At 44.6% G+C, this 24,585-nt stretch overlaps 2 protein-coding genes across 2 annotated transcripts; one reads left to right on the plus strand and one right to left on the minus strand.

Annotated features, from left to right (window-relative positions):
• Positions 1–1,823: 1,823 nt before the first annotated feature.
• On the plus strand, positions 1,824–6,383 carry LOC133900427 (M phase phosphoprotein 10-like). Its single transcript, XM_062341571.1, has 12 exons — positions 1,824–2,568; positions 2,870–2,925; positions 3,491–3,620; positions 3,701–3,811; positions 3,940–4,077; positions 4,239–4,307; positions 4,405–4,446; positions 4,548–4,616; positions 5,448–5,519; positions 5,613–5,666; positions 5,743–5,884; positions 6,051–6,383. Exons 1-12 carry the CDS (start codon positions 1,903–1,905, stop codon positions 6,089–6,091), a joined length of 1,590 nt encoding a protein of 529 aa, XP_062197555.1. The 5' UTR covers positions 1,824–1,902; the 3' UTR covers positions 6,092–6,383.
• A 4,288-nt stretch (positions 6,384–10,671) lies between these two features.
• On the minus strand, positions 10,672–14,081 carry LOC133900991 (probable auxin efflux carrier component 1b). Its single transcript, XM_062342289.1, has 6 exons — positions 12,609–14,081; positions 12,039–12,312; positions 11,857–11,942; positions 11,609–11,766; positions 11,441–11,517; positions 10,672–11,117 (listed from the first exon to the last, which is right to left on the minus strand). The coding sequence occupies exons 1-6, from the start codon at positions 13,621–13,623 to the stop codon at positions 11,051–11,053; spliced, it is 1,677 nt and encodes a 558-aa protein (XP_062198273.1). The 5' UTR covers positions 13,624–14,081; the 3' UTR covers positions 10,672–11,050.
• Between the last annotated feature and the right edge of the window lie 10,504 nt (positions 14,082–24,585).

The raw sequence follows: 24,585 nt of genomic DNA on the forward strand, positions 1-24,585 counted from the left end.
TGGGAGTGACGTTTCGTCCTTACCAACCGAGCTGACGCTCAGATGTAAACTCTTAGGTCTCGATGCAAATAAGTGAATGGGTCATCGGATGCAGAGGAACTAGTTAGCGGGCATATTTACCTCTCTCACTCCCTCCATTTTTTTTCCTTTTTCTTCTCTTGATCTAACCCTTGTCATTGGACTCATTTAGATAATGAGGTCCAATTTGCAAAGATGTATTTATTATTGAATGGTACTCCAATAAAAATGAGGTCCATTGACTATTAGAATCCATGGAGATCTAATCTTATTAGCGGGATCGTATCTATGTGTGGCTGGGTTTTTTTTTCGCATTTTCCAGTAGAGATGAACGATTTATTAAATTTTTAGTTGAAATGAATAAGGAGACAATGATTAAAAATTGCACATGCGCAACCGTACGTGTTGAAGGTGATGACAAAACGTCTCATTAGATGGAAAATAGTTTTGCAAGACTATTGTCCCAAACTTGGTGATTTATACTAAGGCAATATATAAACTTTTACACTTTTTTGATCTGTTCTAAACTCTTTCACTTTATATAAGCTGATTTTCTTTTACATGGATGGTATGCACGAGGTGAGGAGAGTAAAAAGTACCAACAACCCAAATAAAATTTATGTAACTTTAAAAGGCTAGAATATGAATTTTATGAGCATGAAGAAGAGAATGGAGTGTCTATTCTCTCCTAGTCACCATTGAGCCATAAATCATCATTGTTCCACGGATATTCACCAACACATACTATCAATAGCGCCTTATAATTCCTCCTATTGGTATCATCGCTATGGCATGCTTCTAAGTGTCATCTCTTTCTTTTGAGGCGCGTCACCTTGTCATGGTTGATGGCATCCTTCTAACATAGCTCCTTTTTGTGTACTCAATTTCTCAAGTTGTTAACAAGTGCGCTATTAAGATAGTATATACCTATGTTGTTGATCTTTTTTCTCGCTTCATATTCACGAAGCTTTACAAAGTCAAACCTTTCACTTTCTAGTCTATTTGTTCCTTTCACTTTGCTAGTCTATTTGTTCCATTCACTATGCTAATTCCTACAAAATACATGTTTTCTACGCTGAGGTGATTAATAAAATTTAAAAAAACTATGGAATGGTAAGCATTCCCTCTGGAAGAACCAATATATGAAATGTTTTTCTCTCTATTATGCTGAACTCATAGATGACCACGTGATATTTGTATACTTACGCAAAATTTAAATTTTGGACGAATTTCAAATGAACTGAAGTGGCTCAGTTAAAAAGTATGTTCAGGCAGAGATGGTTAAATGGATCACTCGGGCCGATCCGACACAGACCCAGCTCGATACGGCCCAGCTACTGTAACGAGCCGTACTGTGCCGGCCCGCGTGCCTCCCCCTCGGCCCACGACACGACCCGTCGGTCACCGTGCCGTGCCAGGCTGGCCCGGGCACGACTTCGACCCGACGGCACGGTTAGCCCGACGGACACGATCGGCCCGATGAGCAAGTTGCCACAGGTGGCCCGTCAGCACAGCCAGCCAGAAAAAATAAAAAATAGCTATAAAATTTAAAAATATATAGAAAATAGATAAAAAAATAGCTACAAAATTAAATATATATAAAAAATAAATAAAATATAAAAAATAGTTACAAAATTAAAAAAAATATAGAAAATAGTCGAGACTATATGTGTCAGATCGGATAGTACCTGTCCTTGCTGGACCCATGCCAACCTAGACTAAACCGTGCCCGTGCCGTCATGCCGGCCCGTCTCAGCTCGAGCCATATTGTGGCTAGGCCGTGCCTCGGATCAGCATAGTAGGTATGCCTATTTAGACATCTTTAGTTTGAGGAAACCCTAAAAACCCTTTTCCTGCTCCGCCGCCCCGCCCCTCATCCCTACAATGGCGATGGACCTCGACGAGCCGCTCGACGCGACGGCGGCCGCGGAGAAGGGCGAGGCGGCGCTGCGGCAGCTGCGCGACGCCGACCCGGAGCTCTACCTCTCCCCGTCCGCCGACCTCGCCGCCGCCGCCCGCGCGGCCTCGCAGCACATCTACTCCTCGCTGGCGCCGCTCTCCCCCGCGCAGCCGCCTCCCCTTCCCACCCTCCTCGCGGGGCCTGCCTTCGACGCCGAGCAGATTTGGTCCCAGATCGAGCTGCTCGCCCGCCCAATCCTCCCACACCTGCGCCGCCAGCTCCGTCGCCTCGAGCAGCAACCCCCCTCGCAACCGCCTCCTGTGGTGGCGCCTGCTGACGCTGAAGAGGAGCTGTCAGAGGAGGACGGAGAAGGTAGCGAATCGGAGGGGTTGAAGGAGGAGTTGGAGGGCACAGATGATGAAGAGGAAATGGACGAGGAGGAAGAAGAGGAATTGGAGGGGAAAGGGGTTGAGGACAAATTCCTGAAGATAGAGGAGCTGAAGGAGTTCCTGGAGAAGACGGAGGAAGAGGAGTATGGTGGGGGTGTCAAGCGAGGAGAGAAGAAAAAGGCTACGAAAAATTGGATGGAGGAAGAGAGTGACGAGGATGAAGATGAAGACAACGACGACGAGGATGAAGACCAATTGGATGTAAGGATTTTGTGATCACTCTCTCACACAACTGTAGCAAGATATTCTTTAGCTCTTGTATAGAAAACAAAGATATAGAACCACAATTACGAAGTAGCTCAAGAATTTCTGTTAGATGCGAAAGGGAAATAAAACAGCAGCTAGAGCTAGTTCAGGAAATGCAGAGGATAGGTGCTATTCTGCTGCCTGAATTAATGGGCTCGTTTGGGAAGTTACAATGTTCGATACTATAATATTTAGGTAATCATATGTTAATCCAGATTTTGTTCTTTAGATACAATACTGATGTCATTAGCTGTAGTTGGAAGATTTTGAAGATGATGATGAAGAGGGTGCAGAAGATGGCAGGGATCTAATGTAAGTCTTTTATGCTAGTTTTCAAGTATACTATTTGATAATTGACAAGGTGCAAATCGTTTTGGATTAGACACTTATTCATAACATTGAGCACTTATATACTGGACTTGAGCTATATACTAACTTTAATTGCACTACAGTGGCATCATTTGTGTGAAGGTTATTGGTAAAAAAAAAAATCATATAGATGGGAGTGGCAGTCATTCGGAGTGAATAATGCTCCTTATTTTTTTTCTACCTTACCATTTTTTTATGCTCGATATGCCTGATTGACTTGTTTGATACTTTGATTTCATTTCATTAAACCATAATAGATATCTGGCTCTTCTTGAGGTGAATAGCTTTGGAAGGGGCAGAAGCAGAAGCAGAAGAAGCTAATTTCTTTCGTTAAATTCTTCTTTTTTTAACATGCATATATTTGTCCGGTAAAACCTCTCTAAATTTCTTTAGGTTGCACAAACCGAATAAGCTTAGCCAGTATATGCCCAGCCTTTGGTGACAGTTATGCATTTGCAAATATCATAGTATTTGGCGTTATGATCTAAATAGCGAAGGGCCTTTTCAGGTACAAAGATTTTTTTGAGAAAGGGCATAATCAGCAAGTCAAGAAGATAGATGGTTCCAGAAAAAAAGTGCAATTCGAGGATGAACTACATGAAATTGAAGTTGATGCCAGTGAAAATGATGATGGAAATGTTGGTCCAACGTGTAGTATACTCATTTCAGTAGAAATGTGCACATATACTAGCTTTTCAACGTTTTTCCTTTTCTGCAGGATGAACAGGGCCTCTCAACTCATGAAAAGGAGCACCTGAAGATGCATGCTAAAATAGAGCTAATGGAGAAAGCTAATCTTGAACCCAGTACGTGGACCATGCAGGGAGAGGTAATAAAGTATACATTTTTTATTCAGTATTTTTTAAAAATGATATATATTTTCAATTTATACCATTCTGCTGGTAATATTTCATTACCATTTAAATGTAAACAAACTAAACGTTTTTTTTCTGGTAGGTTACTGCCTCCAGCAGACCCAAAAATAGTGCCCTGGAAGTGGACCTTGACTTTGAGCATAATGTACGACCTGCCCCTGTAATCACTGAGGAAGTCACAGCTTCTCTTGAAGAGATGATAAAGAAAAGGATTGTCGAGGTACATGTATTTTTGGTCATGTTCTTGGTGCGCAACTTGGTCAATGGTAGTATAGCAGATCATAAGTTGCACTCGAGCAAATTCTGAGGAATAGTTTGGGCATCTCTTTCGTTGTTTCTGTTACTAATATTTAGATAGCTTGGCTTCCTGGTTCCTTACAGGGTCACTTTGATGATGTTGAAAAGCCTTCTCTCTTGCCATTTAAAGCTCCGAAAGAGCATAAGGAGCTGGTATGGTTTTTCTTTTGTGCACCAAGTAGAACTATTTCATGGTAACCGTAAGATAATTGTGCAATTGCTATCTTACGGGTCTATATTGTTCCAACAGGATGAAAGTAAGAGCAAGAAGGGTCTTGCTGAACTCTATGAGGTTCGCAATATCAGATTATGGTTATTTTATATCATAACAGTCTATAGTTAAGATTAATGATACTTACAATTCATTCACTGTTGTTGTTTTTGTTCCTCCAGGAAGATTACACACAAAAAGCAGGCCTTGCACCTGCCCCACTTTCTATTTCAGATGAACTGAAAAAAGAGGTGAGTAATTAATTGCTTTACTAGAATCTGAGGAAAGATTGCTTATCTATTGTTGTAGTGTTAGTCTACTCTTTATCTCACTTGTGAAAAATCTAGTACCTTGTTTGTGGCGATCTGAAAACAAATGTCCCTTAAAGAGCAATCTTTTCAATGCTTTGTCTGTGAATTCATGGCAGATGTTAATATGTTCATGTAGCTTAATGAGTTATTTTATTCTTCTGCTTATTTTGATCGCTACAACGTCACCATTTAGATTTGGCGCTGTGGCTAGTATTCTACATGATTTTCATGCTATCAAGAAAAAGCTTTTGATATTGGTGATCGGCTATGGTTTATTTGCCATAGGACAGCAATCAATCATAGTAGGGCTATTGTTCCGAGCGATAGCTCGGTTGGTAGAGCCTCCAGTTGAGAGGCCGTCCACCCGGGTTCGAACCCAGGTGCTCGCAGGTAGTGTGAGTACCTCCCTAAAGGGTTCGGTAGCCCTCTCTTAAGGCAAAGCCAAGTGGACGTCGTCTCCCAGCGGTCAAGTTTTTTTATTGTTTTTTTGCTGTAGATTTCAGGGTTAATTTTTGTATAAATAAGAAGAAATTGGGTTCCTTTTATCAATAACTATGGTTGTATATCAATAAGCATATATATAGGCCAAATTTGGTGCATTATTGACCCTTTTTTGCTGCACAATTACTACATAGGTCAACTTATATGTTTGTCCATTACTCTGTTGGTGCTGTATGTTTTTTTTTGTGTGATTATATGCTTGCCAACATGATTTTTTGTGCTGGCCTTGTGATACTTGATGTTAATGATTAACTTCCTTCTTCCACTTAGGCAAATACTTTATTTAAGAGAATATGCTTGAAGTTGGATGCACTATCGCATTTCCATTTTGCTCCAAAGCCGGTAAGGATAGCTTTGAAATTCAGATTTGCAATCTTTTTTGCATTAAAATTCGCTCCCTTTTTTCCCGCATGAAGTGAAATCTTGTCTTTTCAGGTCATTGAGGATATGTCTATACAAGCAAATGTGCCTGCTTTAGCGATGGAAGAGGTACAAAATCCCTTCACTTTTTTCTGTGAGGTTGCTCTATCTGAGCATATCATGTAATGATTTCTCTGTCTTGCAGATTGCACCTGTAGCCGTTTCAGATGCTGCAATGCTTGCTCCTGAAGAAATTTTTGAGGGAAAAAGTGCTATTAAAGAAGAGACAGAACTTACACAGGCTGAGCGTAAAAGAAGAAGGGCTAACAAGAAAAGGAGATATGCAGGTAATTTTTCATGTCCTTAAGAGAAATGCCTTTCCGCTCTCATGCACCCTACGTTTTTTTTTTAAAAAAAATCTCCAGAGATAGTGGATAATGCTCTTTAACAGTCTGCAGTTCAAGCGAGTATCAAATGATATTTTGTTTCCCTTTTTTTTTTTTTCTGATACAGCATCACATAAGGAGAGGCCAGCCAAGTTGCAGAAAGATTAGAACTCAATGTCTGTGAAACACCTACAGGTCTCCCTGCCTGCCATCCCAATATTGAGAGCTGGAAAGAGCTCAGATTTTTTCCAGTTTTGGCGTTGTACACGTTTCCTTTACAATACTAGTCTTTGTGCGTGTTATCAGTTTGCATCAAGTGCGAGCGTTTATAAGCACACAGGATAGGTGTTGAGATTTTCTGCAGTGCAATTTTGAGAATGCAAAAGGAGCGTGCAATTCCTTTGCAAAAGGGAAAGTAACATGTAGAATAGCGAGCTGATCTATATGTTTGTCGAGTCCATATTCCTTGTCCCGTGATCACGTTCCATGAATTTTCCACAAGCACGATAAAGCTATTTTTAGTAGATATTTTAAAAATTTATTCTCGATAATACTATTATAATATTTTCTAATACTATTATATTATCTTTTTTTTAATCTCTAACTGTTACTCTATTTTTTATTTTTTATTACTCTTCTTTTAAACCCACCGTATTGGGCACTGGTGCCTGTGCGTGCCGGAGGACCCGTGGAATCGCATCTACAAATCACAGAGGCGTCATTGCTGATGCGTGGATAGCATTTTATACTGTTACGAATGGACATAACTGTAACAAACAAAAATAATTCCAAGGCAGCAGGCTAGACGAGCAAAATGACGGTCATGACCACGTCCCAAGAAGATCTTCTGGTTCTCGTGACAGAAACCCAACCTTGGCGTGCAACGGCGCTCGTTGAGCGGACAAGGCATTTTGTTTTAGGAAATGATCAGCCGCGTGGTTGCACAACGAATATCTGCCAATCTGCCATGGCAATATGGCATCCAATAGGCCCAGCGTTGCATGTTACAAGTTGCGATGGCTGGACCGAGATCTTCTGATGTTGATATCACGGTGACTTCGTCATTAACACGTAAATTTAATCCTACGTGTCAGTGACCAACGTTGAAGTCAGAGAATTCCGATCGACGATGGCTTCACATGCTTGCTCTCCACTACACTAAAAAATGCCTCCTCGTCTCCAACCATTTATTATCCCTCCGATTCCCTCTCATTCCATTACAGGCAGCTATTGGTGTTTGGATTCCGGCCAATGACGGCAATGACTGGCGTGTCGACCATCGGCACGGCAACCCGAAACCCAGACTTTGTCGCCGGCGAAGGAGACCGACGCCGAGAAGCTCAGGTCCATCGAGATGACCGCAAATGTCGACGCCGTGCAGGAGCGCGTGCTGGCAGCGATCCTCGGCCGCAACGCCGAGACCGAGTGCCTCTTGGGCGCCACCGACCGCGCCACTTTCCGGGCCAAGGTGCCGGTGGTGACATACGAGGACCTGCAGCCGTACGTCCGGCGCATTGCCGACGGCGACCGTTCACCCATCCTGTCGGGGTCGGGGTACCACGCTCCGAGTTCCTCTCCAGCTCCGGCACGTCGGGCGGCGAGCGCAAGCTGATGCCCGGCATCGAGGATGAGCTCGCCAGCCACCAGCTGCTGCACAGCCTTGTTATGCCAGTCATGAACCAGTACGTTGAAAATTAATTCTGCCAGCACATTATTAGTAACCAATTCATTGCTAAAAAATACATAAGGATAGACGCGGAGAGATTCTTGCATCCACATTAGTTAATTAAGTTGCACTAAAGTAAATCTATAAATATTTATTGGTGTTCCACATCCATCTCTAAAAATGTGTTTAGAAAATATACGGATAATAGAACTTTGTGAAATACCTATGATTTAATATTTAGATGTGACCGATATGCGTATACTAAGCATGTTTCCTTACTGCGTTCCTCTACCGAATTAAAGTCTTGCACAAAGTTATTTATCTTGTTCTTTTCACATGTTCACTACATTCGTCAATATGGCCATCTATGGTATAATCTTTTATAGTTTGTCTTTGAACTCCGTAACGTAATTAGAAGAGATACCTAAATTAATGTTTAGATGAAAAGTATAGGGAACTTTGCAAGGTAGCAGCGTTTTGGGTTAATTTTGTTATAATGATATATATGGGTAATTTAAAAGCAAATATTTGTTTCTTTTTGGTACAGTGCCACATAAGCAAATAATTTAGATGTACGAGCTACAGTGCTTGCAGCGACAACAGAAAACTGAGCAAACTACAAAAGATACTCTGCAGGCAGGTTTTGAGTTCTTAAAATGCGTCGATGCACGTTCTGTCTATATGAGAGCGTGCATGTCCTTCACTGAATGTGCAATTTTGAGCATGCACGTTCTGGAGCTCAAAGACAGCTGTTGCAGAAACTACATCACTCACCACCTCATGCCACTATAGTCTATTGCGACAACGTGAGCGGCATGTACTTATCTTGCAATCCTGTGCAGCACCAACGTAGGAAGCACGTCTCGCTTGGTGATGTTAAAGTTCTTCATGTGCCGTTTTCGTCGCAATTTGTAGACATCTTCACAAAAGGACTTCTGGTTTCACTATTCGATAACTTTCGCTCCAGCTTGCACATCTATCCGAGTCCAGACAAGGTTTATAAATTTGTTTGGCGAATAAAAATCGAGACCTGACGGTTACTGAAAAACCGTGGTTATCGCGATAACAGTTCGAAATTCGGTAAGAATTCATACAAACTTAATTGGGCAAATTTACAAATTGGTGCCAAAACCCAGCCGAATTGGACTATCGGTTACTAAGCGAATTGGACCGGCAACCGAACAGTTTCTACGATTTATCGATCGATTTTGATGATTACCGAACTAATCGAAATTCGAGCATTTTTTATGATAACCGGTTGAATTTTGGCGGTTACCGAACACATTATTTGAATTTTCATAAAATTTAAGGAAAATAAAAAACATTAAAAATAACAAAAAAAAGTTAGAAAAAATAGAAACAAATATGACATGAGATTTGCTATGTTTTGTTTAATCATACTATCTACTCATTACATATATCATATATAAGGGAAAAATTTTGTAAAAAATAAGGGAAAATTTTGACTGACCTTTACTATATTTTAGATATTTTTAAGGAAATATCTCTAATAGCAATACAAGCATGACTATATAATTGTTTCATCGAATATATGCATATATTACATAATTAGTACTCAAATTAATAAACTTGTCGAATTGTCTATACAAAAGCTAAAAACATAATCACAGCCATCTATCAATACTTATCAAAGTGACGATCGATATTTAAAATGTAGTTTGTATAGTATCCACACCGATATTTAAAATGGGAGAAGATACCGGGAATGATCAGTGAAATCCGGGTGGAAAAGCCCTAGATTTTTACAAAATACACCTTTATATTTTACAAATTACTCCCTAACTTAGATCATAATTAGTAATCACGATCCAATATCTTGCAGAAAACCCCTTATTCTTATGCAAAGAGGCCCCTCATTTGGATCGCGATTATTAATCGCGATCCTATTGTTTGCAGAAACCACCTCATTGAGGTCGCGATTCTTATCCGCTCCCACACGGCGGACTTCCTCGGCAGGGATGGCGAAGCCCCGACGGCAGTCGGTGACGAAGGTGGCGGAGGCGAAGATGGCGGAGGGGAATACGCAGCTGAAATCGGCGGCGTACGAGGCTGTTGCGGCGGTGAAGACGGTGATGGCGTCGTCGACGTCGCCGAGAAAGAGGCTGTTGCCGCGAAAGAGGTTGTTGCGGCGTACGAGGCTGTTGCATCGATGAAGACGGTGATGGCGTCGTCGACGTCGCCGACTCACCGGTGAAAATATATATTTTTTGCATAGACACAAGGTGAAAATATTGATGCAGGATTTCCAAGTTGCAATTATATGGTTAGTCTACATATATCCTATGTATTACTGATCTTAATCGCACGATAAATTTAGCAAACAGCAGTGACCGCGTGAGTTCATTTTAAGATTGCGGCCTTGAAGCAATCATGTTTTCTGCTCCTGGTGATTTCGCAGTTGTTCATTATACTGCAGTGCATATGCAAGTTTTATGGCTAGTCTGATTATCCCCCTGCCTCCGTTTCTTTATTCTTGTTTGGTGATCATCACTCTTCATAGTTTTGTAGCTCGCAATGTCAATCATACCGGGATTCAACAAGGCTTTACTATGATCTGGGAGGACGCCTACCTGCTTAATCCCAAGAAGGTACTCTCTGCTACCTTATGCTACTTTCATCTTTTTTCATCACCGGTATAGGGTCGGTGCCACTGTGAATTTGCATCATATATTCAGTTTTATTATGTTGTCTTTCTATGGTCCATCGACCATGGTTACCGTGTGCCACATGGTTTAAACGCGAAGTTCTTTGCATGCTCCGATTTCAATTTAAGTAGCGCTTTGCGAGCTTCGTATGATTGCTTTGTGACGAGTATCATTGCGCATGCCAAAAGCCATCGTTTTTAATCTGAATCCCAAGCCCCAACGCCATCATTCTGCAGCCACACTGATGCAGCATACTCATGCATTGTGCTCTAGGACGTTAGCTTTTCAAAGCTTTGTAGTACGAACAAAAAGCTATAGCTAGCTGGAAAAGCTTTGCATTTTTTTCTTAGAAAAGATAGAATCTCTTCACGAAAATACTGGATTTTGTCGAAAGGACCATGTTACGTTTCAGCACTGTATGTCAGCAATTCGCCGAATACAGTACCTTAACTCCAGCTCCTTCAGAAAGCACTGTATGACTTAAAGTCATGGTATACACAAAAACATAGAGGGAAGATGAAATTTTACTGAATCATAATCGATCCAATCAACGAGGTTAACAATGCCTTACAGATTAGATGATTGCCATTGCAAATATCCATTTTGTTTCTAAATACTATTGCTCATCAGAATTCTAATTCTTCAATCTGAATTCGCTATCACCTAGACACCAGAGATGCTATTACTATCAGTTGAAGGATTATCTACTACTGACCTATGATCCTAGTTCCTAGTAGGATCATCCAAACAAAAAGGAGCAACAGTCATGGATTTGCACCCTTGAGATGTGAGAGCTTAGAGCCCCAGCAGAATGTAGTAGACAAGGGTGATGGGTAAAGCAATCAGCATTCCGAAGATCACGCTGCAGCAAAGAGAATACTATGATTATTGTCACGAGTCATGAAACACATGTTAGCAAGAATGATGGTAATGATGTATGAGCCCAACGCCTTATTAGAAACTAGAGATTCCATGAGTACAATAGTTGGAAATTTTAAAAACATTATCATTAGAAATCATATAAAACTTGAGTGCGTGATGATGTCTGATTTTATATAACAAGAAAGGTAACCAGGAAACATGGCCAGAGATTCTTAAGACCAAAGAGCGATAAACATGGCAGAATCTAGTGAAGCCGAAGTTGATGGTACTAAAAAAATGAGGTATGTTAAGAGATGAACATACGCTGTGCTCAGTATGTCAGGATGAACGTTGTACTCCTTAGCAAACACAAACGGCACGATCCCTTGAGGTAGAGCAGCCTGAAAATAGAATGACGATTCGAAGTTTTGGAATTTTTTTTTTTGTGCAGCACACTTGTTTGTCACACTAGTCACCAAGATGGTGGTATACCTGAACAATGGCAATGTGCAGAAGAACTCCGCGCAGCCCGACAGCAATGGAGGCGGCAGCCATGACAGCCGGACCCATGAGGAACCGGACGGCCATGGAAAATGCAGCAAGGGTGTTCCCACAGGCAATGATCCGCGGCTGCAACGCCATGAACAAGCCTGAAAAAAAAAGCAAAAATTAAGTGCCTGCAACTATGCATGATCCGGCAACAAAAGCATTGAGCAATGCAAAATCAGAGATCTACAAACCTAGACTGAACATGGCCATCCCAAGCCCTGCATCCGACAGGATTGCGATCGACCGGGCGATGATTGCGGGCATTTCAATCCCCCACCTAAACAATTTAGCACACACCACACAAAGATCAACACAAGTGCAGGTATGACTAATCAAAACATGAGACTGTGAAATTGAAAAGAGCTTGGTTGACCTGTATGAGACTAGGGACCAGATGACACCAATGAGGCTGGAATAAGTGTTGGGGTTCCTGATCAGCTTCCTCCAGACCATGATGAGGATGAGCCTCGTCATCACGCTCGCCGGCGGCATCGCGGCCGGCCTCTCCTCGCCGTCGTCCTTGGGGTAGAGCTGGGCGGTCGAGTTGGACCCGAGCTTGGACAGGGTCGGCCCACCCTTCTCAGCACCGTTCCCGTTCTTGTTCCTGCCGAAATCGTCACGGCCATACTCATCGTAAGCCTGGGCTCCTGTACAAGCATGCATCAAAAATGAAATTTTGGTCAGGCCAACTCAAGCAGTAGAAGATTAGTAGCGAACACTTAAACTTCGCTAATTCATAAATTTCAGTGTCATTGAACATTGTTAAGAGCACAAGATGTGAACAAATTAACACACGAGTACACAAGAAAATTTAGTTTTTTTCCCAGAGAGAAGCAGGCCAGTGTGATCCGGACCGTTGATCGATTGATCGGATGGTCGACAGTAGACTACAAGAATCGCTAGGAACCAAACAGAAATATCCTTGTCACAGGAAAAAAGTTACCTTTGGCGAGGACGTCGCCATGGTCGGCGCCGGCGCCGAAGACATGCACCGCGCCGGCGCCGGCGCGCTCCGACACTGGCGAGGCGCTGGAGCTCCAAACGAACATGTGCAGGTCATTCCTCTTCGCCGTCACAGACTGCAGCTGTGGCGAATGGGCCCCGGTCCCGGTCCCGGTCGCGGTCCCGGCGCCCTTCTCCTCGTCTCCTCCCTTGCCGCCTCCCGCGATGTTGAAGAACTCGGCGTGGTTGAAGCTGGATCCCCGTGGCGTGGGGTTCCGCGACGACTGCAGCGAGTAAATCTCCACCCCGGAGAGGTTGGACACCCGCGGCTGCATGGACTGCGAGTGGGAGTGGGAGTGCGAGCACGCGGCCTCCGACCGCGAGCTCGTGGACTTGCGCACGGTGACCCGCATCCGGCCGTCCTCCGCGACCTCAGCCTCCGCCTCCAGCTCACCCTTGGCGAGGGAGACGACGTCCGAGTCGACGCGGAAGGAGACGATGGACGCGGCGGTGTCCGGGAACTGATCCATGACGAGCATCCGCGCGGCGCGGTACTCGAAGAGGAAGAGCATGAGCGTGTACCAGATGATGCACTGGAGGACGACGACCTGCACCATGAGCGTGCCGGAATCTGCGCCGTACATGCCCCTGAGCAGCGGGATGCCCATGACGAGGGTGTTGGGGAGCGTGGAGAGGGAGAAGAGGGTGATGACCCAGTCCAGAGACGCGCGGCGTGGGTAGAGGCGGGAGGCGAGGGTGAGGAGGGCGAGGACGATGAGCTTCTGGAGGGTGTCGGCGGCGAGGAAGCGGAGGTTCATGGCGAAGGGGTTGTTGGTGGAGATGAAGTGGAAGGAGAGGAGCGGAACGGCGAAGAGCGCGACGAAGCGGTTGATGCCGGAGCACTGATCGGGGGTGAAGATGCGCCACCAGCGGACGGAGCCGTAGGCCAGCGTCATGGCCACGTAGAGCGGCACCACCGCCGTGAGCACGTGGTACAGGTCCAATGCCGTGATCATGGCGGCTAGCTGCGATAGGCGGAAAACTCGAATGCTCTGCCCCGCCTTTGCTCGGATGGATCAAGCTAGAAACGAGTTCTTGCTTAGCGAGGACGAAGAAATGGGCAAGGAGACGAGCAGCGTGAGTGGTTTGTGCTAGGACACGGCGAAGGAGTGCAAGAAAACTGCAACAAATGGAGGCGAGCAAGAAGAGCACTTGAGGATCCCGATTAAATGGAGGTGGTGTTCTGGGAGTGGGAGGATGTCCTCTCGAGTAAGACAGGAAGAGGAGAGGAGGAGACACAGATGAGGGAGGCAAGCGGGTCAGGGGAGAGCAAATGCAGGGGGGGCGCAGCTTTGGGCAAAAGCAGCACTCGCAGCAGAAGAAGCACGGCGTTGTACAACAAACATTGCAGGGCAGCAGAGTGCAGCAGTGAACGGAACAGTGCGGTTTCCTCAGCTGGCCGGCTTGCACTGCATTGCCGCCTTGCCGGTGCGAGGAGGGGGAGTAGAGTAGGCACGCGCGAGCGGCGTAGAAGTGGCCGGAGAGAATTGAATTGAAGGGTGGGGGCGGCACGGTACGCCACGGCTGGCGTAATGGCAGACAGGAAAGGCGGAGCATCGCATTGGGAGGTGTGGCAGTGAGAAGAAGAAAGGGCCAAGGGGCCCGGTCGGAGAGGGAGAAGAAATTGTCCCTAGTTGTAGCGGCAGTAGCCCTGCGAGTAGGACTGCTGCAAGCACTGCGCCTATCTAGCTGCTGCCATCACGTAGAGAGAGAGTGTGTGTGTTTGTGTATGGGAGAATCTCTCCAATAAAGATCGAGACCACTTTACGCAGTCTTGGAGTTTGGCGCTTGCCCTGCCTCTGCCTGGGGGAAATTCAGGAAACAGCCCTGGTTTCCTATGGTGTTCGGGAAATATCATTTCAAATCTTGTACTATTCGTCAAACAGCACTGGTTTTACCAAATAAATTAACAAAACAGTACTCCACTTTTTTTTTACTCTCCTAATTATTTCTAGTCCTTTCTTCACATATAAACTAACCAAATTACCAGGTTGCACTTCAAGGCATCCTGGCCTCCCTTTCTGCCTCTTCCGTCCATTTAAAACAAAGGAATTAAAAAACAATACAAATAGAAAAATAGAGAAAAAACGAGTTTCATTTTAAACAAAGTTAAGCATAACAGATTACATATTACAAATAGATCCACTTCGACATATAAGCAGTACAAATGAACTATTACAAGTTTTATTTCAACGAAATACCATACATAAAATTGCATATTACATATTTATAATCAAGTTTGTCATTCAGACATCACAAGAGAACTACCAAGGTCCATAGATCACAAAAATATCACACAAATTCATGCATTTCGTAATACTAAGACTATCTCCAACAGATACTTTAAAAATTCATCCACTATAATATTATTATAGCATTTTCTAATACTATTACAACATTTCATATTTTTTTCATCTTCAACAGCTACCCTATTTCCTATCTTACATTACTCTCCTCGTCTTTTCAGCCTCACAATCATACTCTATGAAAGTGTTGACGATCGCTATAGTAGTCCGCAAATTTGAAGCACGCTCCCTCCCGGCTGTATCCTTGTAGCAGGTGATATGGCACCTGTTGGAGACGAATACGGGAGCCAAAGATCGGTAAAAGGACATTACAGTATCGAGCACAGTAATACGGAGAGGGAATACCGATCCTGTTGGAGCTAGCCTAAACCATCATATTTACCCTAGTTGTTGATGCAACACCTACTTTCTGGGATAGCAAAAGGAGGCGCTTAACTGGGGTAGTGGCGGTAGATAGTCCTGGAGCATACTCTTGGCCTTCCTTAACAAAGTACCATCCTTCGGGTATTACTTATAGGAGAAATACTTTCAACAGGCACTATCCTTGGCCTTACCGCCCTGTTCTTTGGTTTGGAAGGTGCCTTCCCGCATACAGATAATATCAGTTAAAATACATTAGTAAAAAGAGTACATATTATTTTTTACTATAGTTACCTCTTTTTTGGACCATTGAGTTCGCAATTAGGATCATGCTGTCCAAATTAACCACATGTTTTGCACTTGTTTTGTTTCCTTGCACCTGGTTCATGGCTTGCCTTAAATATGTTCTTTCTCTTTCTTCCTGGTCTTGTTTTCAACTTGGGCGGTAATAACTTAAAACCCAAGTTTACCTTAGGCTATTTAGACTTGTCAATCATTACTGAAATTGTATCACTATATGCAACCTTGAACCTCTCCACATAGTAATATTCATGAACAAATGATTCTAAGTCAACATTTCTCTCTGTTTGTATGAAAGCCAGAGCATGAAGACAAAGCTTTCCACTCACTTGCCATTCTCTACAGCTGCATGTGTGTGCATGCAAGTCCACAACATGCCACCAAGGTGTCATGTCTTGGTAATTGCTAAAACTCTCAGCAGTGGGCATACTTTTGCAGACCATCATATTTCCTAAATCTCTAGTCTTAGCTTTAAGTTGACTCTTAATAGCAGGAAGAATGATACTAGCGAGCTTATTTGCAATATTTCTCCTCTTTTTCCATAACTCCATTGTAATTTGCCTCAACCTGTCAACTAAATGAACAATTGGCAAGTTTTTTATGTACTTAATCCATGAATTGAAACATGCAACTAGATTATTGTTCGTATAGTCACATTTTATCTCAGTGGAGAACATAGATCTGCTCCATAAGAGATTGTGATGCTCATTCATATAATCTAAAACTTCAGGACATGCATCAAGAATTTGACCAAAATAGAAATCAAACATCTCTGGCCTATATGCCCTAGCCACCGGCCACATATTCTTGTCAAAAACTTCACTATGGTACTTCTTCCTGAAGTTTGTCCAAAAATGTCTCATGCACTCCCTATGCTTAATGCTAGGGAATACTTTGTTGACTGCACCATCCAGACTGTAAGACCCCAACTACCAGGATCTCCTGTACCTCCTATATCAGTCCCTGGATTACGTAGCTGATACGCACAGTATAACAATTGCAGTATCACAGTCAAACTTCGTATGCAAATAGTAAGGTTCTGGATACAAAATGCATACAATTCATACCGAATATTACAAGACTAGCTTAGCGGCCAACAACACGTATAACGGAAGCAAAAGCCCAAGCCATAAGCAGCGAGGGTGCGAACGCGACTTCAGAGACTACTCTTCATCCCCGACTTCACCTCTGGCGAAATCGGCATTGGCTTCTTCATCTGAATGACAACAAGAGTGAGTACAAAAGGTACTTAGCAAGCCCTAAACTACTTCAAGGTGTTGATAGATGCATAAAGGATTTATGTAAGGATAAAGCTTTACGGTTTAGATTTAAGCGTAAAACAGTTTATGCAGATATCTCATTGTATCAACTAAGATCGACTTCAAAACATTTTAAGTAGTTTAAAAAAACCAGTGACGAGCTGTATCTGGGGTTTCTCGGTCCTGGGAGGGGCTACACCTCACTTCGCAGTCCCTTTTAATCACATCTGGTGTACCTCTAGTACTACACAACTTCTGGCGGATTGAGCCAGCAACCTCATCACACGGACATCTAGTTCACACACTTACTCATCAAGATGCACGCACCCAAAGTCTAGTAAAAAAGGTTCTGCCTTCGCATGTTCATGACCATGAACACGGCTATTCGAATAGATTTACACTCTGCAGAGGTTGTACAGCTTTACCCACGCGATATGCTCAGCCTCCAACAGTAGCTAGCGGAGGAGCAAATCATACCGAGACTCTCCAAACACCTTTCCTACCAAGCTTTTCCATGAGACACGTCAAGTGCCAGAGCTGCATGTTCTGAAGGCAAGTATCCCTTTTTAAGCCTAAGCCGGTCCCTGAAATGTCCAAAAAGCAGGATAGATGTACCCTTAGTTGCTCGTTGCTCTCAGCCTCCTGGTATGATGCTCAACTAAGTCCGGTGAAGAAAAGTCAAATCCTGCCCATACAGGACGCATGGTTGCACGGAGTCGCTAAGGCATGGCTGCAAAATGACTCGATCGTTAAATGGACGGGCCATGCATCTTCGTGGGCAATGAATACCATAATGTAACTTAAGGCCCCAAGAGTATCCTCCCTGGAGGACCACTCTACCTGCCCGCGCCAAAACAATTTTCACCTATTTTTACACATCACCCTCCATATCTCACATGACATCAAGGATTTCACAACCATTACGGAATTCACAACCATCAAGGATTCATGGTATATGAGTTGTTATTAATAACAGTAAATCTTGTCTATGAGGAGAGGTGTTTTAAAAGCGACATCTCCGGGGATACGTATTCAATCATAAGCATGCTAGATATCATGACTTCGTCTGACATTAATATAGATAACGACAGGTAATCCTAGGGTGATATGTATTCTAGATGGTAATATTCAAGACATAGCATGTGTTTAATAGGATTAACTATTACAAGTAGTTTTATAAAAGCGTAATACATAGCACATGCGATAATAAGTCTGGTTTTAGTTGATCATGTATATTATTTGAAAACATAGGTTAATTATGATCATTGAGATAGGACTTGCCTTCTCCAGAATTTTCTTTGAAGTCTTGATTGTAATCGGGATCCTCCCCGCTCCTGACGCTTCCTTCGCAGCACTCGCAGAACTCTGGTTGCCCTGAAATCGCGACTACGATCAATAACGGTGATACTAAAGAAGAATCAATCAATACCAAATAAAAATCCAAATGAGCCCTAATGTATACCATAATGTGACAGACGAGTAGATATCGATTTTAGATGAATTTTGGTGAAAGAATCGCCGAAATCGGAGCCAGAACGGATAAGTTATGGCTCTCGAAAGATTTAATCAGAATTTAAATCGAAAAATTAAGAAATGACATTGTTCATGGGTGGGGCCCATGGGTAGGACCCATTAGATAGTAACCTATCCCCACATGAACAGTGACCGGTGAGACCCATATGAACAGTACGTGTTTGGGCCGAATGAGCTTGGATGGGCCGTATTCAGGCCTAAATGGGCCTGGATGGGCCAGGACGGGCTTGGACTGCACAGTGTCGGCCCACTCGGGTTTGGACTGGGTGTTTTATTGGGCTACGGGAGGTGGGCCAACCCACGGACTCCTAGGGATGTCAACGGGGAAATTTCTCGCGGGGAATGGGTAACCATCCCCGCCCCGATTGGGGGAAATTGTCCCTGTCCCCATCCCCATCCCCGTCTGCGGGGGAGAAAATTCTCCCATTCCCATCCCCGCGCGGGGAATGTATACCCGACGGGTTCCCCGTCCCCGCTACGCTAGCACGGTGAAGGACCCGCTGGCTGACGGGCTTTGGTGAGTTGGGCTTTAGTTTGGCTGTTTCTTGCATATATGGGCCATGGGGAGTTTAAGTATTTCGGGGAATTGGCCCCGCGGAAAAACGGGGACGGGGGATAGGGAACCGTCCCCGCCCCCGCCATACCCGACGGGGGAGACTTTTCTCCCATTAAACCCCCCGCAGGAGAGGGGGGGAATTGGCCCCATCCCCTAATAGGGAAATTCCCCGTCGGGGAACGGGGATCGGGGCCCCGTTGACATCCCTATGGACTCCCGGCCTTTTTGTAGTCAGGCTAGCCTGGCTGGCGAGCTGGCCGCTGGGTCGAATCACGGCCCACTCAGCCAGGCCGAGCCACGCCGGCTTGGCTGGCTACAGGCGCCCGGGCAGCAGCCTGGTCACGCGCGCGCGTAGGCGCGCGGAGGCACGCGGCGGCGAAGGGGGAAAAATGTCACAATGGGGAGGATTTAGCGGCGGAGCCGCACCGAAGTGCTCGCCGGCGGCGCGTTTCGGCTAGAGACTCACAACGACGAGTGGACGCCGAGATTCTACGGGATACGACGGACTTAGAGGGAAGCTCATCGACGGCGGCCAGTGACAGAGGTACTACCAAACGATGGCCGGAGGAGAGCGCAGAGGCGCGAAATGATTGGGAAGCACCTCCCCTTCACTGGGAGGTGCCAACCTTCAAGGGAAGGAGGCCTAGCGCCTCCAGGTAACACGGCGCAGCGACCGACCGCACTTATGGAGAAGAAATACGCCGGCATCGATAATGGCAACGATGGCGAAGATCCAAAACACGGTGGCGCACGGCGATAAGCTACGAGGGAGCCCCAGGGACACCTACACACTACCTACGTAGACGCAAGAGGGAACTGGGAGGCTCACCGAGCGCAGGAACGACGATGGGCAGGGCGGCGGTCGGTGATTTGTCGAAGGGGCGGTGGCGGCGCCGCTTGGCTACTGGCTCGGGTGGGCTCCCGTCGGGCTTCCAGCGATTGGACGGCGTTACAAGGACGACGGCAAGGTCCTGAAGCTCCTCTGCAGCACGTGGTCGGTGGATTGATGACGATGAGGTCGTAGCGGCGGTAATGGTGACAACGGCAGTGGCATGGATGGCGAAACAGGAAAGGGGACGAGAGAGACCGGGCATGTTATTTATAGAGGGAAGGGAGAGGCGGTGCGCATGGGCTGGCGTCGCGGGGACGTCAAGGGTGAGGTGGCGCCCCGCGCCCACCTTTTTCTCTGGGGCATGAGCCGACTGTTTCGGCCAAGCATGGGCTTGGTTGCGAAAGTTGTGCGTGCAGGGCATGGGAGGAGAGAGAGAGCGCATAAGAGAGAGAGAGAGAGAGAGAGAGAGAGAGAGCGAGGAAGCAAAGGCTAGCCGGGCGCGCGCGTGATATTTCCCAGAGGAACGACGACCGGCGAAGGTATCGTCGCGCTGGAAGGGGAGAAGGAACGAGAGGGAGGAAGGCGCACGGCAGATGGGCGACACGTGGACGGCGCAGCGAGGGTGGGGCATGGGCGAGCGCTGGCGCGCGTGTGAGCGTGCGGTTAGGCCGGCAGCCCGGTGGCGTGAGCCGAGCATTGGCGCGCGCGGGGGTGAAATGGGCCGGCAGCGCGGGAGAAGAGGGAGAGAGGGGAGAAGGAACGGGCCGGCTCGGTGGGCCGGGAAAGTGAGAAGAAATAGAATTCGGCCCGAGAAGAGAGAAAAGAATAATTGGGATAAGAATAAAGTTTAAATTCAAATTGAGTTATTTGAACTTGGATTTGATTTTGAATTTAGATCAACTTCATTTAGAATATCTGATCTTTGGATCTCGAGATTTTTTGGAAGATGATTTGAATTCAAGAATTTGAATTTGAGCTGAACAGAATCTAAGAGTAGGTTTTGAAATTGATAGACATTCCATTTCAAAACCACCACAAAAGGAACCATAATAATCTCAACCAAAGCATATGAACCGTCCTAATGCACGGATTACTCTGGAATTGGCTCTAGTGCTATTTGGAACACTTATTCAACTTAGCACATCTAATGTACATGAAGGTATATATATACATCCACATACTTATCTCCTTAACCTTAATTAGATTAATAAACCCTAAAAAGTTTTAATTTGGAGCTAAACTTGCAACCAAATAAACATGTTCAAACTCATGATGTTACACAGACCCTTCCATGCATCTGATGATGTTGCTAGTGCTAGAGGATGTCCTATTGTCTTCTTTTGCTGCCTCATGAACCAGCTCTAATTGTCTTTAGATTTTGAGCCAGTCATACCCTATGCAACAGGGTACATCCAATTGTGCCCATTTAGAGCACAAGCAACTGCTAACTGCCAATTGTACCTCCCAGTCAAGGCAGTTGAGTTAATACCAAGGTAAGGCCTACACCCATTTTTGAAGCCATCAATGCATGGCTGCAAAGCCATGAACAACTTGTCAAACTGAACATCATTTCTACTTATTTTGGTGTCGATCTCCACAGTTGATCTAGGACACCTAGCAAGAAGTTCAGCTCTAAAATAGAACAATGATTCAAAATTGTCATCCTAACTCCCATAAATCTTATCCAAAGATTTATGTTCGTCTGCCCATGCAGTCCCATAGCTAACCTCAACACTATAAACCTCATCGAGTTTGTCTTGCAAACCCTTTTCTCCAAGTTTTGGATTCTTTCTCAACCAAGCAACAACCTTCTCAGCAATCCATTTTTGAGATGCCATTGAGGTATCTTTAAAATCTAGACACATAATCATGGCCATAGGGTATCTTTTAAATCTTATAAAAAAAGAAGTTACAAAAAAGTAATCAATTTTTATAGTAAAGAAAAAAGTTACAACAAATTATAAAAAAGAAAGAAGGTATGAGTAATACTACAATAGTTGGTGGACGCCACAATTTGTGAACCACAATTCTCCACTTGCACCCCTCTACTTTGCATTCAACTCGATACCTTGTCTTATTAATTACCACTTTGTGCACCTCAAACTCTAACTTGATTGCATGCTATCTCAAAGCTATCTTGAAATCATGCATTGTAGGAAAAGATTCGCCAACCTAAATATTAGGATTTTTTGTGTCAACTACAATGTTAGCTTCACTATCTGCATTAACATTGACTAGAATTTGTGCCTCGCAAATCTCTACATTAGAAACTTGTTCCACTCGAGAGGCCTCGCTATGCTTCTTTCTAGCTACCTCCTGAGTGTCATCTTCATCGCTCAGTCTTAAAGCAGCATAAAATTGTTCATCATCGATAAAAACATCAACATCATACATCATAGCAGGATCCACATCCCCTCAGGCTAAGACTGATTTGCATTCTTGCTGCATGACAATTTCCTCAACAATTTCTCCCCTATCCTCTCATAGCCCAATTTCAGCTTAATCTGTACAACCAGTTTCAACACATTGCTTGTCCAGTACATCTGAAATGCATTACAAGATCAATGTTTGTGACAATCTACAGAAGATACTTATTTTATTGGTCCCAAAACTAACAAATCGGCTCCTGACAACTCCCCTAAATTGTTTTGGTTTCAAGATCATGCATTAAATGTTGGACTAAGGGTCTATTTGTTTGGGTTTCTACTAGCTTCTGCTTCTCAAAAGCCAGAAGCCCAAACAGACAGTCTACTTTTGCTGTCTTCTGTTTGTGGTCTCTGATAAGCAAAAGTAGTCTTTACTACTACAGAAACCATAGAAGCCAAAATCAGTCTTTTTACTAACTTCTACCAGCAACAGGCTTCTAGAGAATCAACAATTTGTAGAATCCCAAACAAACATGCCCTAAGTAGCCACCACCTATATTCATGGACAACACATGATCTTTATCCTCAAACTCAATTCTACTGCCATCATCAAGGATAGCTGTATAGCCTAGAATCATAGCACACAAACTAAATTCCGTTTCTCTATCTTTCCTATGCACCAATAGAGGAAAAATATTAAAATCAGATCGGGAGTGGACGTGAACTACAAAATTAGATTAGGAGAGGGGGATGTAAACTAACCCTACAGAGGCGCTATCACTTTTTCCATTCAACGGCCCATCATCGGCCGTCCTGTGGTTGCCTATCCCACCATTGTTCGCGCTGTTCGTTCCCTTTTGGTCGCCACCCATGCCATCAACGCCCATCTTGCTAGCGCCCTTCACGTCGCCATCGTCCTGGTCTCCTTTTCTTGACTGGAGCGGTTGCCTGAGTAGCTGTCACTGCCTGTTGTCTAGGCTAAGTCTCCGGGGTTGTAGTGATAGAGAAATAGGGGTCGAGTCTTGGGGAATGACTCGAGAGAAGGTAGAAGGATAAGTTGGTCATTGGGTTTGGGTAAAATGATGGGGAAAATAGAATAGAGGGGATAATAATGTGGGGTGCTCTTCCGTGAATCAGTTCGTTTCATACAGTGTTGTTCCGTGAATTTCATCATTCCGGGTGCTGTTTCCTTAGCACCACTCTAAACAAATGTTGTTTCATGAATCCCCCCCCCCCTCAGGATGATCCACCACTTGAGTGATACTGGTACTAGTTTTAGTGAATCACTCTCGATTTTGCGTAGTTATCTATTTGATCCCTTCACTGATGGGATTTAGGGTGACAACAACGAAGGCTAAGGTTAGTTCTCGTTTGCCTAGATCTCTTTTGTTTGCACGTGTTTGGTTGTCCAAATCTCCTTCAGCTTGGCTAGATGGATGCGTATAATCTCAAGAAGAAGTGTGTTTTAGTTGTTCATATCCATTGTTCAAGACTGACCCAACAAATATAAATATACAACCAAATCCTAACTTAGAAGTAAAGCTCGATTCGAACTTCACTCCGTAGCTTGGTCTGGTAGATACAAGCTCTGTATCTGTTCATACAGTCAGATTGACTTATAAGTACCACAAAATCATTTTCCTAAAAGTAACCAATCATAATCTCAATACTGTTACATCCACTCATATAATTTTTAATTGAATCAATTAAATACCTTTTCTTTTAATAAATATAACTTCACTGCTTATACATATAACTCTATCAAACCTGAACCAAACACACCCAAATGCCCGCTCGATCAGCTCAACGTGCCGTGCTGTGTCTACTGCTCTCTGCAGAGATTTTCTGCGATTCTTTGCTTGCAAGCTGCAGCTGCTGCTCACTCACTCACTCACTGTTGCGTGTGTACGGAGCTGCACCTGCATACATGGTTCTTTGACTAGCTGCGTCAGCCTCGCTCAGCTCAGCTGCCTGGCTCCATGTGCTCTTTCTTTGCGTGCCGCGCTGAGCGATCCAAGACTCTGCATCTCCGCCCATCACAAATTCACACGTATACTACTCCCACCATGATCTGCTTACTTCTACTAGCACACGTACAAACACCTGTTGGTTACTCGTAGGAGTAGACGGTAGCTACCGTGCGGCCGATGAGGACTACTGCAGATGAACAAGTGTCCATCCGGTTCATCGTCCGCATTTGAGCTCTGCCGATCAGCGTCTCTACTGGCTCTGCACGCATGCTTACGTACTGCTTCTAGTAGAGACGCCTGCTCCCTCGCATCCAGCGGCGGACCTACGGCCGGTGCTAGAGGGCTCTAGCACGGGCTTGATCCAAGTGGCCAATGTATAGCACCCCCATCCCAAGGCCCATACCAAGAGTTCCTCACCTTGTCCGTGTGCTGATGC

This window comes from Phragmites australis, chromosome 19, assembly GCF_958298935.1.
Source record: "Phragmites australis chromosome 19, lpPhrAust1.1, whole genome shotgun sequence".
Lineage (NCBI taxonomy): Eukaryota > Viridiplantae > Streptophyta > Magnoliopsida > Poales > Poaceae > Phragmites > Phragmites australis.

Coding starts and splice junctions, on each gene's coding strand:
- LOC133900427 (XM_062341571.1), top strand. CDS start 1,903: ATGGCGATGGACCTCGACGAGCCGCTCGACGCGACGGCGGCCGCGGAG. Junction 4,078..4,238: donor TAAAGAAAAGGATTGTCGAG/GTACATGTATTT, acceptor GGTTCCTTACAG/GGTCACTTTGATGATGTTGA. Junction 5,885..6,050: donor CAAGAAAAGGAGATATGCAG/GTAATTTTTCAT, acceptor TTTCTGATACAG/CATCACATAAGGAGAGGCCA.
- LOC133900991 (XM_062342289.1), bottom strand. CDS start 13,623: ATGATCACGGCATTGGACCTGTACCACGTGCTCACGGCGGTGGTGCCG. Junction 11,943..12,038: donor TGGTCCCTAGTCTCATACAG/GTCAACCAAGCT, acceptor TAAATTGTTTAG/GTGGGGGATTGAAATGCCCG. Junction 11,118..11,440: donor CCTGACATACTGAGCACAGC/GTATGTTCATCT, acceptor TCTTTGCTGCAG/CGTGATCTTCGGAATGCTGA.